The sequence below is a fragment of the Castor canadensis genome, chromosome 1, assembly GCF_047511655.1.
Source record: "Castor canadensis chromosome 1, mCasCan1.hap1v2, whole genome shotgun sequence".
NCBI classification, from domain to species: Eukaryota; Metazoa; Chordata; class Mammalia; order Rodentia; family Castoridae; genus Castor; species Castor canadensis.
Genome location: NC_133386.1, coordinates 25,644,106 through 25,659,722, shown reverse-complemented (window position 1 = coordinate 25,659,722; position 15,617 = coordinate 25,644,106). Strand labels below are relative to the sequence as shown.

Genomic DNA, 15,617 nt, shown 5'->3' with positions numbered 1-15,617 from the left:
TAGTTAAATAGTCCCAGTAACAGGTGTGTTCTGGTTGACCATTTTCTCAGCTCAAGGGTTCTCAGAGATGTTATCACTGTCATCACTTAAGGGGAGCTTCTGGTTTTCGTGGGATGATTTCTCCTATTCCAGGTTTGTAGCCTCATCATTATAGGTAGTTGTCTTCATTTGGAGGGGAGGTCTGTCCTGGAATGCTCTGGTATTCCTTAGGGAAAGTTTTAGTCCCTTGTCATAAAGATGTTATAAGTTGTTCTTTCTGGAATCCAAGGTGATTGCAAAGTGACTGTAGAGAGAATGTCTCAAAGAAAAGGATAGTAGGTACAAAAGAGAAGAGAGATGCCACGGTCTTCCCCTGCTTTTATTAATTGTGGGTCCATGAAAGGAGTCCATGCTTTTCAGCAAAAGCAGTTCAAGTACCTCTTATACCATCTGTTTATAAAGACATGACATCAGCCTCCAGAGTGACCAAGTATTCTTTCACTTTCTGTGAAAGCCATCGGATTCACAGACAGACAATTCACCGGAAAATTGAGACAAGGCTTTTAAGAGGCAATTTGCCATGCTCTGTATTCAAGAAGCTCTTTAGGAATATCTGGGAGGGTGGCAGCCAAGTGACAGGAAGTGGCTGCCCAGGAGACCTGAATGGACCCAGCAAGTCTAAGAAGCAGAAGAGCTCATGTCCCCAGTAACCGCTCAGTGACTGCTGGTCCTTCTGCACTCACTATGTGTTCCACTGAAGTGATGGCCGGAAAGCTATCAAGTAAAAATAAGAGAAAAGGAGCTCAAACAAGCATAAGAAATGGGGGACTTGGGGTGTGGCTCAGTGGTAGAGCGCTTGCCTACCAGGGACTCTAGCTCAGCATGGTGAAAGAGGAAGAGGAGGAGAAGGAATTTATTGACTTAAAATGTGTCTAGCTTCAAGCTGGCCTAGAGCCTTAGATTGAAATAATATTCCAGGATTATTCTCTCTCTCCCCTCTCATCTCTGCTTCCTTATATGTACTGTAGTAAAAATAAAAAGATAAATGCAAGACCCACATGATGGTAGCTATATATTGATATTAAACATGTTTGTATTAAAGCAAAATAAAAATTGACAAAAACCCTGCATAAATAGATAGACTTGCCATGTTTAAAGATGTCTCCAGCCAGGCGCTGGTGGCTCATTCCTGTAATCCTTGCTACTCAGGAGGCAGAGATCAGAAGGACTATAGTTGGAAGCCAGCCTGGGGCAAATAGTTCATGAGATCCTATCTTGAAAAACCCATCACAAAAAAGGGCTGGTGGAGTGGCTCAAGGTGTAGACCCTGAGTTCAATCCTCAGTACCACAAAAAAAAAAAGATGATTCCAAATTAATCTTCAAATTCAGTTTAATCCTGGTACAAATTCCCAAATAGGATTTTCTTACAAACTCTGAAAAGTTGATTCTAAAGCTAACCTGGAAAAAGCTAAGAAAAGTTAAATATAAGATAAAAATGAGTAAGACAGCAAGTGGCTAGAGAGCTTCTGGAGAGTTTTCTCTAATCTCAGAGCAACTTTAAAATGGGTTTGAGGAAGGAGCGTGCCTCTTTTACCCTGTTGTGTGAAGATTGATGCAGCAGTCAGTCATTGGGACAACATCTCAGAGGACAAGACTGAGGACCACAGCCTGAGGATGGCAATGTCAAAATATGGGAAACCTTGACCCTTGAAGGCACCACTGAGTCCCTGAGTTTACCAACCCTTCAGTTGCCCTGATTTTGTTATTAAGAAAAGTGAAAGGAAGATAAGTAGGTTTAAAGGTGGTCCAGAACAGTTCTTTCATCGGGTTAATTTTTTGGTCATCTGAACTCTGTAGACTGTAGCTAAGAACCAGGATAAAAAGAAAATGTGTTCAGGCATGAAACAGATGCCCTCAGGCAGTCTAAGTAGTTAATTTGGGGCATCTGCAAAGCAAATTAAAATGGAATCTATGTACTCGTAAGACCACCATACACATATTCTGTGCTTTGTACTTGACCTCAGCATCAGGACTGCTCTGCTGCCTCTTCCTTCTAACAATGGCAAGTCAAGTTCGAAGATACGCATGGCCTATCTGAATCACCTGGAGTTTGTAAAACACTGATTACGAGCCTCAGTGATAGAAGTCTTGGCTCAACACATCTGCAATGGGATTGAGGTCACTGTTTTAATGAAGTTCCTTGGGTAATTTGGCAAAAGGTCAAGGGTAGGACACGGGTAGGAGTGACCTGAGCCCCCAAGGCTTCTGCACCTCTGATCCTCTACCTCCTTGGGAGCAGCGTGGCCACTGGCCATACTGGCTGTCCCTTCCATCTCTTCTATTCAAAATGTGATCAACAAAATTATTGACTCGGGTTCCATAGGTGCCTGCTCATCTTGTGCCTGTGCTGCTATTTCTTAGTGGTTTTAGAATGTGTTACGTTATACTGACCCTAATACTTGATTATCTACCTATCTATCATCATCTTTTTACTCTCACGTAATTAAAAAATCCAGAGGTAGGTGTGATTGCAGTCGAAGCTGAGTTAAAACCAGTAACTTAGTCCCCTGTCTCTCTCTGGTCTGCTTTCCACAATTCATGGCTTAATTCCTAGGTATCCTCCTTTGTGTCCAGCTTTGATCAAGTGCTTTTTAGAGCAAGGGACAGGGTCAGCTTCTACAGAACCACATGGGTCACCAAACAGAAACTGAGCTCATTTCACATAAAGAAGGGGTGACAAAAGTTAAACTTCTTTCATCTTAGCAATAAATCTTCCTAACTAGACTGCAGGTTCCGTGAAGGCAAGAATTGCATCACGATCTTTTCCTGTTTGGTCTCATTATAATCCCATAATATAAAAGGACCCAGTCAATATTGGTTTAATGAATGAGTCAGTGAACCAAAAGCATAGCAAATGCACATATAATCATAATGGTTAGTTCTTTTTTTTTTTTTTTCCCTGTAGTATAGGTATTTGAACTCAGGGGCTACACCTTGAGCCACCCCACCAGCCCTTTTTTGTGATGAGTTTTTTCAAGATAGAGTCTTGCAAACTGCTTGCCTGGGCTGCCTCTGAACCACAATCCTCCTGATCTCTACCTTCTGAGTAGCTAGGTTTATAGGTGTGAGCCACTGGCACCTGGCACAGCTAGTTCTTAAAGTGTTTTGAATCAGATGCTCCTTTGAGAAGGGGTATTCAAACTGTACTAACAACTATGAATGACTTGCTCCCCAGAAAAGTGCATATGCGTATATGTTCAAAAGTTGTCTGAAATTTCAGGATGTTTATATATTCCATGAAGCTCACATATGGACAACAGTGTGTGTGCTATTCAGCTTTTGGCTGCTAACAGCTTAAAAAATAGGAAAGGTTTGTTTTGGCTTATAGTTTTGGAGGTTTCAGTCCATAGTTGGTTGGCCTGTTTCTTTTGGGCCTGTGGTTAGGCTGAACATCATGGTGGGAACATTTGCTGGAGGAAGCTGCTTACCTCATCGTGGCCTGGGAGCAAAGAGAGCTAGGACAGGGCTAGATTCCCACTACCACTTTGAGAACACTCCCACAATGACCGAACTTCTCCCCAGTAGGCTCCAACTCTTAAAGGTCCCATCACCTTCCTATAGTGCCAAGCTGTAGACCAAGCCTTTGACACATGGGTCTTTGGGGGACATTTTTCAGATCCAGACTATGTGGGTGCATGATACCAAGCTAAGGGTCTTTAACTTTCATCATGGTTTTTAATTATTTTATAGTATTCCACAGTCCAGATCTTGCATAAGACTCTCTCATTCCTCTTTTTTTTTTGTTAATCAATGAATAAATACATTTTTATTTTTTTTATTTTATTATTTTTTTTTCCTTTTTCTTTTATTATTCATATGTGCATACAAGGCTTGGGTCATTTCTCCTGCCCCCACCCCCTCCCTTACCACCCACTCCGCCCCCTCCCTCTCTCCCCCCTCAATACCCAGCAGAAACTATTTTGCCCTTATTTCTAATTTTGTTGAAGAGAGAGTATAAGCAATAACAGGAAGGGACAAGGGTTTTTGCTGGTTGAGATAAGGATAGCTATACAGGGCATTGACTCATTCCTCTTCTTCTGTTTCAAGTCTATCATTCCAACTTATCCATTCAGTTTACTATTTCAAAAACTATGTTCTTTTTATTTCTAAAATATGCCATGAATATTTCAGTCAGCTCCCACCCACTGTTCTACCTTGTGTTTCTTTTTTTTAAAAAAAGTTTCTGTAACTTGTAAAATTACTTTTTTATTAGGTTTTTTTTTTTTAAAGAGATTATGCTTTCAAATACTGTTACATTCCCAGGTACTTGGAATTAGTATAAAGATCCCCTTTTCAGCCCAGACTACTGATTTCTAAGAAGATTTATAAGATTTTATAAATATACCATGGACTTGTTTCCTTTATTTTTTGCTCTATAAACATCACATAAAGGAACATCTTTTAACTAAATCCTTAGACATATATATACTATATATAATATATATATTTTTTACATATATTATGTATATATATATATATTTGGCAGCACTGGGGTTTGGACTCAGGGCTACTTGCTTGCTATACAGATGCTCTACCACTTGAGCTATGCCCCCAGCCCTTTTTTCTGTGGTTCTTTTGGAGGTGAGTTCTCACTTTTTGCCCAGGTGACCTGATTGATGATCCTCCAGTTTTACTTTTTGCCACTGCTAGGATGACAGGTATGTGCCCACACACCTGCTTTTTCCCATTGAGATGGGATCTTTCAAACTTTTTTGCCCAGGCTGGCCTGGAGCCACCTCAATCTTGCTGATTTCAGCCTCTCAAGTAGCTAGGGTTACAGCCCTCAGCCACTGGTGCCCAGTTTTAGACATAGTCTTTTTTTTTTTCTTTTGCAGTACTGGGGCTTGAACTCGGTCTTCACCTTGAGCCACTCCACCAACCCTATTTTTGTGAAGGGTTTTTCAAGATAGGGTCTTCCGGAACTATTTGCCCAGGCTGACTTCAAACTGGGATCCTCCTGATCTCTGCCTCCTGAGTAGCTAGGTTTACAGGCGTGAGCCACTGGCGCCCGGCTAGACATACTTCATCACTGTTGTAGGGTAAATGTATAAACGATAAATCATTGGATACAATGGCAACTTGTATGACTGTTGATTCATGTAATCACCATCATGACTTCCTGTTCCACGCCACTCAGGAGTTGCACAAACCCTCTGGTACCACTTGTGTATTCTCCACTGGCCCCTGTGTTATTTCAAGGGCTGCATCAAAGCATGCAGCAAGGACTGAACCTGGGGCACACACTGCATTGGAGGTCTTACCGTGCCCAACAGTGTTTGCAAGAAGCCACTCGAGGAGAATAAGAGGTGCTACACAGGCAACTAAAAACTGCAACCTCTGCCCAATCCACTCACCCTCCCTAGGCCTCCTCTTCAAGCTCTTCTCCCAGCCATTTTCATCTCAGTGTTGGCAGCTTCTTTTACTTATCAGAAATTTAAGAACAGGGAATTAGATTTAAGTACCATATTACTGAACTGTGTCATTTTTGAAAGTACACATTGTACACTCAATGATACAGCACAAAGTATTGTTATGAATTATTTAAATGAAACTATACTTATCGGAAGACATGAGCAAAGCAGTTTGTTCCTTTTCTCTTTACCTCTTATTTCTCTTCATGGATTTCTTACTTTGCAACATTGACTTACGATGTGACGAGACACAATGTCATTGGTACAAACTGCCGGGTTCTGCTGCTTGTACACTGTTTTGCTTTTATTTGTAACAGAAGTATTTTCTATTCTTCTTGTCTAATAGTCATTACACTTGAATGTGTCTTGTAGCAGTGCAGACTAGGAACAAATAAATATAAAATGTATGATTGAGGTTTACTTCGAAAGTTAAAAAAAAAAGTAGGACTGGAGATGTGGCTCATGGTAGATCTTCTGCTTTGCAAGTGCAAAGTCCTGAGTTCAAACCCCAGTCATACCAGATTCAATTCTTCTCTTTGGTCCACTGGGGTTCAGCAGTAAATTCTATAAGGTGGGAAGTGGGTGGGAAAAAAGATTCCTTTTTCTTCTTCTTTTTTTTTTTTTTACATTTTAGCAACACTTTTTTCTTCTTTTTAATTTAATTTTTCTTTTTGAGACAGGTCTTGCTCTGTAGCTCCAGGCTGGCCTGGAACTCTCGCTCTTCTTGCCACATCCTCTCAAGTGCTGGTATTACAGGTGTTCACCATCATACCTGGCTGGAAATGAAAATTCTAAGGATACTGAAACCCATCTTTGAAAAGGAAGTTGGAAATATTTTTACATCATATCTTACTAATCTGTTTTAAAATTCCAGTGTGAATGAGGGTAAATTACCTCAAAGGCTAGCAAAATGATTTTGGAGCCTACCAGACTCAGAGGGATTGTGGCAGTGATCCTTTGGGGATGAACTGTTTTTGGAGGTGCCAGAGTGTCATGCAGTTTGAATAATAATCTCTAAGGAAATGACACAGTTATTATATGCATTTTATTATCAACACTGAGAAGATCTCCAAGTGGCATTTCTGCTTCTGGATATAGCTGCCAGCTTACACACACACACACACATACACACACACACAGATATACATGTACACTCACACACACATACACTCACACACTCTTTCACACACACTTTCCTCAGACAGACATGCTATTTTTTACTTAATTTTTAATTAGCATCTAATTTTACAAAAGAGTTTTTTGTTTTTGTTTTTGGCAGCACTGGGGCTTGAACTGGGGCTTGAACTGGGCCTCATGCTTGCTAGGCAGGTAGTCTACCATGTGAGCCACTCCACCAGCTACAAAGGAGTTTTATTGTGGCATTTATAATATAGCACGGATATAATGTACCTTGATCAAATTCACCCCGTTTGTATTACTCTTTTTTGACCCCTTTGCTCCTCCCCCTCTTCTTTTTAACAGTTTTTGCTGGGTTTCATTATGCTATTTTCATACATATCATCTACTTCTATATTATTCATCCCATTCTCTCCTATTATCTCCCACCTCACCCACTGGTTCCCACCCCTCAACAACACGTTCTTTCAAGCCACTCTGTTTTGTTGCTGAATGTGACTGTAATAAGGAACATGAACAGGAATTGGAAAGAGTAGTGACTTAAAATGAGGCCAGGGGAGTCATCACAAAACACATTAGATATCATTAAACTTACAGAAAAGTTCACATAATTCCTTTATCTTTTTCACCTGGATTCCTGCATTTGATTAAAACTTAACAGGTTTCATTTTAATAGTTCATATTTTACCCATTTTGCCTTATTGTTCTGGATTATTTGAGAGTAAGTTGTATGTCAGTTTGTTTCCCAACAAAGACAATCCACTGAAGAGTAAAAGTGCATCTGCCAACCAGCAGGACACAATGCTGCCGCCCAGTCACAGGCCCACTGAAATATCCCCTGGGCCTTCCATAATGCTCTTTGTAAGCACCCTTTCCTACAGTCCACAGTCCAATCCAGGGTCACCTGTTGTACTCAGTCTTCATATCTCTAGATCCAGCTTCAATGTGAGCAAGTGTTCACTTTTTCCTTGTCTTATATGATTGACACTTTTGAAGAGGCCAGGCTAGCTACTTTGTTAAGTGGTGTTCACTCAACCCCTGCCAGTCTGAGTGAACCTATCGTGGGCCTATAAGCACCAGGTCAGTGTCTTCTATTGCTGCTATTCAATCAGGAGAAATGACTGCACTTTAGAATGGGGCTAACAAAAGTAGGAATAAATAAACCACATGATATAACTTAGCTCCAGTGGGGAACAAAATCTGGTCTTGTGTCAGAAGTTGTCGTTTAAAAGGGAAAAGAAATAAAATAGATTTCTTCCATTAGCACTGCTATAAACACACACACACACACACACACACAAGAAAATCTGACTATACCTTTGCCTTGACTTTCAATTCCATTAAAAACTTGAAAAAATAAATAAAAAAATCTTTAGTTCAAGTTTTATTTTACTATTTATTTTTGGCGGTACTTTACACTTGCTAGGTGGGCACTGTACTTGCTTGAGCCACACCTCCAGCCCTTGAGTTCCAGTTTTAAATTGATACAGTAAAAATATTTTTATAGCCCCTTTCTCTTGAAATTCACCCCAAAACATGGAAGAATAAGAAACACATTTATATTCTACTTTGGATGAAACTAAGAGACATCTATAAACACAAATGACAAGGGTGCAAGTAGAAATTGAATGGGTAAATGATGAAGAACAAAAGGCACACCAAACCTAGCATGTGGAGGAGGACATTGATGAGGAGCACACCCTCCAGTACATTGCACAGGATCCTACAGAGACCGGGACTTGGAGGCTAATATCAGGGAGATTATTTGAAAGTCTGCAGAAGGACCAGTTAAACTTCCAGGTCCCCAGTTCTATCCCATACAGTCAGGTAACTACTGGCTCCTTTCCAATGTAAGGAAGAAAAGCAAAGCACATAGGATGCCCTCAATTCTATAATTTTACACAATGAAAACCTAGATGTGAGCTTTCAAACACTGACTTTTTCCTAGCAGATGGTGGTAGAGGTTTCACTTTCCTGTCACACATCTACTCAATAAATATTTATTGAGTGCCTGCTGTGTGCCAAGAACTGTCCTCTGCCATGTGAAGGGGTTTTACACACACACACACACACACACACACACACACACACACTCTCTCTCTCTCTCTCTCTCTCTCTCTCTTTCACGTGATGAAGTGCACATGTAGAACAGTTTATTAGGAAAAGCTTTATAAATGGAGAAGTAGCAGGTCATGCATTCTCTTCACTGTTCATCATCCCACAGCTTAAGCAATGTGGAAATGGGCGCCGTGACCTTGGGCCAACGTGTGAGTGCAGTGGAAAGAGACTCCTATCTATATTTATCGCATGTGTGAGGAGAACGGAGAGGTTTATAGGACCAGGTGATAATGGTGGCTCCTTCATGAAGATAGCTGCCCTGTTAGAAAGGGAATCTTGGAACTTAGCAGTTGTTCTTCCTTTGGGCTAAACCAGATCTACCGGGGAGCTCTCTCCTAAGCCCATGGAAAAGGACCGTCTGGATCTGTCTCTTCTTGCTCCAGCCCCTGGGACTTGAGGCTCTTCTCCACATCATCTTAACCTGGCAGTGAATTATAGCAGGTTTTATGTGTTGTTCTCAAGTGAGTGTTAATAAAATCTCACACAGCTGTGCCAAGTGGGAAAGACACCCAACATTGTAAGAGCCTCAGAAGGCTGTCTTGGGAGAGGGAGGCTGCTCTGTATTATAGTAGGTAAGGAGTCTTTGGCATCCTTCTTCAACCTCACCTACTTGCTGTTCGCACCACTCCCCCACCCAATGATCCAGACTGCCCTTTCCTGGATTGATGAATTCCACAGGATCATAGAAGTTAGGAGTTGCCATTTTACAACTGCGAGTGAGCTCTGAGGAGAGAAGAGGGTAACCACCAGTGCACCCTCAGGCAGTCAGTGTTCAAATCCTTGTCCATGTGGGTGTCCTCAGTGACTGCAAGGTGAATTGCTGTCCATTGAGGTGAAGCCAAGCATGACAAAGAGAAGAGGGGAATGGACTGTGCCTTTTCGCATGAGTTCTAGTTGAGAATAAAGGGAGTGGCACATTATCCCCCCCAAATCCTCTTCTTCACTCCCCACTGACTCCTGCACACCAAAGCAGCTCAGCTGCAGCAGAGGCAGGTGTGACTGTTTGCAACTTATAACTGAGGACCCAGGCTGGGTCATGGCTCAAGTGGTAGAGTATCTGCCTAGCAAGTGCAAGCCCTGAATTCAAATCCTAGCTAATTCCCCCCACCCCAAATAATATCTGAGGACACATGGAAGAGCTAGACTTATAGGTCTACATCCAAGTTGGGTGTAGTTTATAAATCATCCAGGCTTTGTGGAGCAATGGCCTCAGCATGGATTAAAAAATTCCTTGCCAGGTATTCCAGTCTCCTAGGATAGTTCACTATTGTAAATATTTTGGACATAAATCTTAGACGTGTTCAATGTTTTCAAGTGCTAGGCCCTGAGTTCAACCCCCAATACTGTCAAAAAGAAACAAACAAAAATGATAAGGTCACTTCATATGATATGTAGACTAAACATAAAACTGAATTCACAATTAAGGTGTGATAATCTGATTCATAAGGAGGTCCCACAATATCCCGATCCTGCATGGTCCAATGGCACGACTACACAGTTAGAAGCTGACCAACTAAATCTTAGCCTCAAGACAGAATACTAGGCTCCTGGTGCGTTCAAACTATCACACGGTCACCCAACACGGTGAGTAATCAGGTTTTTCACCATTATGCTGAATTGGAGTTGCCTTCTTGATATTGGACTGTTAGACTATTTCATCAGTGACCTATGCTGGGTTTGGGATTTGAGACTTGTAGGTGAGGCTCCAGGTGAAGCCAGAATTTGGGTAAAGTAGTGGTCAAGACCATCTCTGGGTCTATTGGGTGTTCAGTGGCCCATTCATGAAGGTGGTGACTATGTCTTTTTATTCTTAATTAGAGGAGCCATTTTCATTTCACATGAAACTTGATGCCATCCTCTGGGAATTTAAGTTAGCGAACCATTGCAGAGTGAGAATTGCTCAGTTATGACTTCTTTTTCAGTAAGTTAATCTGTGTCTTTTAGGGCCCAGTAACACTGGATAGCAGTAGGCACTTAGCAGTGGGAGCAAGGTCTATAGTCTCAAAGCCTGAGATCAGAAGCTGTGGTGGGTTCTCACTCATCAAAACCCTAGCAAAGCTTCCAATTGCCTGTGATATTACAGGCCACAAATGTCTGCAATTTCACGGAGTTTGGAGGAGATAAGGGGTTTCAGGGAAAAACCAGGTTTACTGCTGTCTGGATGGTTTCCAAACCTTCTTGTTCTAGCAATTGTCATACAAACAGGATCACCTGTTTGGTGACTTGGCCCTGTAAAAAATGTTTGTCAGCAATTTTTTTTTTTTAAGTGCTGGGGATGGAATCCTGGACCTCACTTAGACCGGATGAGCACTTTACCACTGACATATACTCCGGGCCCTGGATTTAATTATTTTTGTAGGCAGGACACTGGAGAAAAAACAATGACCAGAATTTATACTGGATTTTTAGTTGATGTTATATGTTAGTATTCTGAACTAATTTTGTCTTTCTTTTTTTAGGTTTGTCCAGGACTGGTTTTCAGAAAGGAAACAAGTGGCCAGAGTGGATTTCTCTACAATTTTGCCACGCTTCATTTCTCTGTATATCTTTTCCTTTCTGAATCCAAAAGACTTGTGTGCAGCTGCTCAAGTCAGCTGGCCCTGGAAATTTTTAACTGAGCAGGTTTGCTATTTGTCACTTCCTAGGAATAGGGCAGAAATAAAACTGTAATCTGTACTGAAGCAATTGGAGTTGCTCTTTTCCATGAAGACAATAGCTAAGGGTGCCTGCATCATAGTTACGTTACCCTTAAGAGAAAAACATATGAATAGTGGGAATAGTGAAATATAATAATTTATTTTATAACCAAGTAGCTAGGCATTGTTCCAATGATTTAGGTAATTTTTTAAAGTCTTGAAATATTCAATATAATAATTTAAAAACATTTTATCTTATAGATGTTCATTGTTTTTCATGAAAAACAATTTAAGCTTTAGTTAATTATCGTATGCATTCTGTATTATCTTATCACTTCCAAGACGATGCAGAGTTTAGAACCCTTTAACTCCACTTATTCCCCCTCACTTTCTGTGCTTTTGTTGGCAAATATTGCAAGTGTGTGTGTGTGTGTGTGTGTGTGTGTGTGTGTAATACACATACAGCGTCCTGAGTACTCACAGAGGATTGGTTCCAGCCTATTTCTCTCCCTTCAAAGATACCAAAGTCCATGTCTGCTAAAATCCTTTATATAAAATGATATAGTATTTTCCTATAATCATGTATACTTTAAATCATCTCTAGATTACTTATAATACCTAATGCCCTCAGGATGCAGAGCTGACTGTATACATGAATACATATGAAATACACAAACACACATATGTCACAGAACTTTATATATGTAGTTTTATACAGTCAAAATTTATTTATATGTAACCACACATTTATTATTATTTTTGTTGTTGTTTTTCTTCATATCTTCCTGTATCTTTGTGTTTCCCTTTGGGATCATTTTCCTTTGAAATTCTTTTTAGTATTTTTTTTTTTCTTTTTCTTTTTCTTTTATTATTCATATGTGCATACAAGGCTTGGTTCATTTCTCCCCCCTGCCCCCACCCCCTCCCTTACCACCCACTCCGCCCCCTCCTTCTCCCCCTCAATACCCAGTAGAAACTATTTTGCCCTTATTTCTAATTTTGTTGTAGAGAGAGTATAAGCAATAACAGGAAGGAACAAGGGTTTTTGCTGGTTGAGATAAGGATAGCTATACAGGGAGTTGACTCACACTGATTTCCTGTGCGTGTGTTACCTTCTAGGTTAATTCTTTTTGATCTCACCTTTTCTCTAGTACCTGTTCCCCTTTTCCTATTGGCCTCAATTGCTTTTAAGGCATCTGCTTTAGTTTCTCTGCACTGAGGGCAACAAATGCTAGCTAATTTTTTAATACAAGTCAGCTGCCAATAAATTCTCTTAGTTTTTATTTGTCTGAAAATATCTGTATTTTATCTTCATATTTGAAGGATATTTTCACTGGGAATTTGAATTTTAAGACAAAAAATATTCCATTGTCTTCCAGCTTCCATAACTTTCTCTTGAGGAGTCAGAAACTAATTGTTCCTTTGAAGATGGTATTTCCCTTCTTATTTATTAACATATGCTAAATGTACAAAGGTGCTTCATTGTAACACTTGCACACACACATATCATGTACTTTGATCAAATTCACCTTCACTAATACTCTTTCCCATCCTCCCCAACTTTGAAACAACTTAACAGGTTTCATTATTCTATTTTCATACATGTGTATGAAGCATTTTGTTCATAATCACCCCCTTTACCCTCTAAAGTTAATATTTCTCCTTGTCTCTGGTTGCTTTTCACACTGTTTTCTGTCTTTCATTTCCAGCATTTTTGTTATGATGTACTTAGGTATATATGTGTTTATTTGTGCATATTTATTCTACTTTGTGTTTTACAGTGATTTTTGTTACCTTGTTTTGTTTTCTTTTCTGAGTTTGTTTGTTTTCTGTTTTGAGATTGGCCTCAAGCTCCTGATCCTCCTGTCTCAGCCTCCTGACCTCTGTAATCACATGGTGTGCAGCCACGCCCAGCTTGCAGTGATTTTTTAATCCAAGATTTAATGTCTTTCTTTCATCAGCTTCGAGAATTCTTCAGATCTTAACTCTTCCCATGTTGCTTTTACCCTATTTCTCTTCTTCTCTTTATAGTCCAATAATTACATGTTAGACTGATTTACCACATCCTATAAACTCCAAACTCCATGTGCTCTTATATGGATTTTCCATTCTTTTGGCTTTCAGTCTTTCAGTCTGGATTTTCTTCTGACCTATCTTTCAGTTTATTAATTATTTCTAAACCCATTCATTGAATTTTAAATTTTAGTTATTACATTTTTCAGTTCTAGAATTCAACTGATTTGCTTCTTTTGCCAAAATTTTCCACTTGGCCATTTATATTTTTATGTATAATAATTGTAGGGTGGCTTGTTTTTCAAAGTTTATGTCTTACAATGTTTGGCTCTCTTGAGGATCTCTCTGTGGTTACTAAAAACCAAAAGAAGAAACAAACAATTCCTTTTTGTGTGATCTAGTTGGTTTTGGTTGAGCACCAGAGTTTGTGTATAAAACATTGATGTGATCATTTGAATCTTTGGACAATGTTATCTGCCTCCAGAGACAATTCACTTTTGCCTCTTTCATTTGGTTAAGCTATGAACAGAGTGGGCAAATCCAATCATGGGATGAGCTATTTCCAAGCTGGCTTCAGTCCTTGCAATTCAGTAGCATTCTTCCTGAAAAGGTTCTCAACTCAAGCCTCGTGTGATCACCACAGCTCTTTCCTTTACTGGGCCCTGAATTTTGGTTTGTTTCTTTTTTTCCACGTTAGAATCCCTGGGATTCTTTATAGTTCCTAAGTTTTTCAGCCACAACCTCCGTCTCTGTTTCTCAGCCTAGTAAGGTTTACTTTAGAACTGCCAAAAATGCCTTGAAATAAACGTGACGACAAATATTGGGTCTGCCTCTCTGGGTTTTCTTTCCCTCTGAGGTCTTGATGGCATAAGTACTGGCTGCATTGGTAGCTATACAATGACTTCAAAAAATTTTTATTTGAAAGACATCATGCTATGTTGCCCAGACGGCTCTTATACTCCTGAGCTCAAGTGATCATCTAACATCAGCCTCTGAGTAGCTGGGACTACAGGCGTAAGCCACCATACCTTGCTCAAAAATTTTTTTGTATAATATTTTGTCTAGATATGTGACTACATTGAACCACATGAAGTATGCTATTTTCATGTATCACAAATGATCGCTTATTGGTAGTATAATATTGGGTTCCATAAAAATTCTTTTCTGTGGAATGATTATCTAAAACAAATGATTATACCATTGCTAGAAGCTGAATTCTCAGACTCTAGGGTTAAAACAATTGAAGGCTATAGGAAAGTTGGAAAGTGTCACAAAGTGACTGATACATATATTTGTGTGTGTGTATATATATGTACATATATATATACATACATACATGTGCACACACATATATAGTCACTAAAGAACATATTTCCTACTTCCTATTTTTTCAGAGTCACATTTAGATGTCAAGTCAATTACACCAGAAAGCTCAATGTAACAAAAAATGTTATCTCTGAAGCTTAAAACATTATTTCTGGAAAATTATCCTTTAAAATGCTTGCAGCTTGTCCTCTTGTTTCTTTCCCTGAAGGACTGCTTATGGATGCCCAAATGCATTAAATTTGGGTGGTTGCTGCCCTACACGCCAGCAGATAAGGAGTATGGTGCCTGGAAGAACCACTACATAGCTTGTGTGTCCAGCTTGGAGTGGTTAACACCCAGGGAAGCCGCTGCTACTTATGGGACACTGAATGAACCCAAAACAGAGGATGAGGAGCTCCAGGAGAGGCGACGAGAAAAGTGCCTGAGGAAAATACTTTGGGAGAAAATTGCACTACGTAAGAGTGAGTAGGATTGCAAACTTTGTATCTCAGGAACAAATGGATTACACACAAATCCCCACAGAGGATGGCAGCAGTGTTATTCTGGAACAGCATGTGAGGCCCTCTCTCACAGATGTTCATTGCGGGGTTTTTCCTTTACTGTCTATTTTAAGTTAATTAGTAATAAAAAAAGAAAAGGAATTCAGATGAAATATGTGAGGGTTACATATCAGGGCCTCAGTTGCTGTCCTAGTTCCTTTCAGGGTTGTAAGACCAAAAACAAGGAGGAAAAAGAAAGTACAAACATAGGCAAAAACCAAGAAATAGGTTCAGGACAGAAGGATTGAGATGGGTGAGGAGGGAAGACAAATGAAATGGAGGCGGGAAAAATAGCATTTTTAGGAACGTTTTTCCTTGGCAGTGCTGGGGTTTGAACTCAGAGCCTTGTGCTCCTTAGGCAGGCACTCTACCGCTTGAGCCATGCTCTAACCATAAA

At 40.0% G+C, this 15,617-nt stretch overlaps 1 protein-coding gene across 10 annotated transcripts in view; it reads left to right on the top strand.

Annotated features, from left to right (window-relative positions):
• Ect2l (epithelial cell transforming 2 like) overlaps window positions 1–15,617 on the top strand; it is a 74,529-nt gene that overhangs the window by 20,958 nt on the left and 37,954 nt on the right. For 6 of the 10 annotated variants that reach the window (XM_074073414.1, XM_074073418.1, XM_074073423.1 and 3 more), the window contains 2 exons: window positions 11,166–11,328; window positions 14,890–15,142. In XM_074073414.1, coding sequence (XP_073929515.1) covers window positions 11,166–11,328; window positions 14,890–15,142 — 416 coding nt within the window. Of the gene's footprint in view, window positions 1–10,131; window positions 10,291–11,165; window positions 11,329–14,889; window positions 15,143–15,617 lie in introns of all 10 variants that reach the window. The other 4 variants (XM_074073446.1, XM_074073453.1, XM_074073411.1 and 1 more) reach the window with 4 other exon arrangements.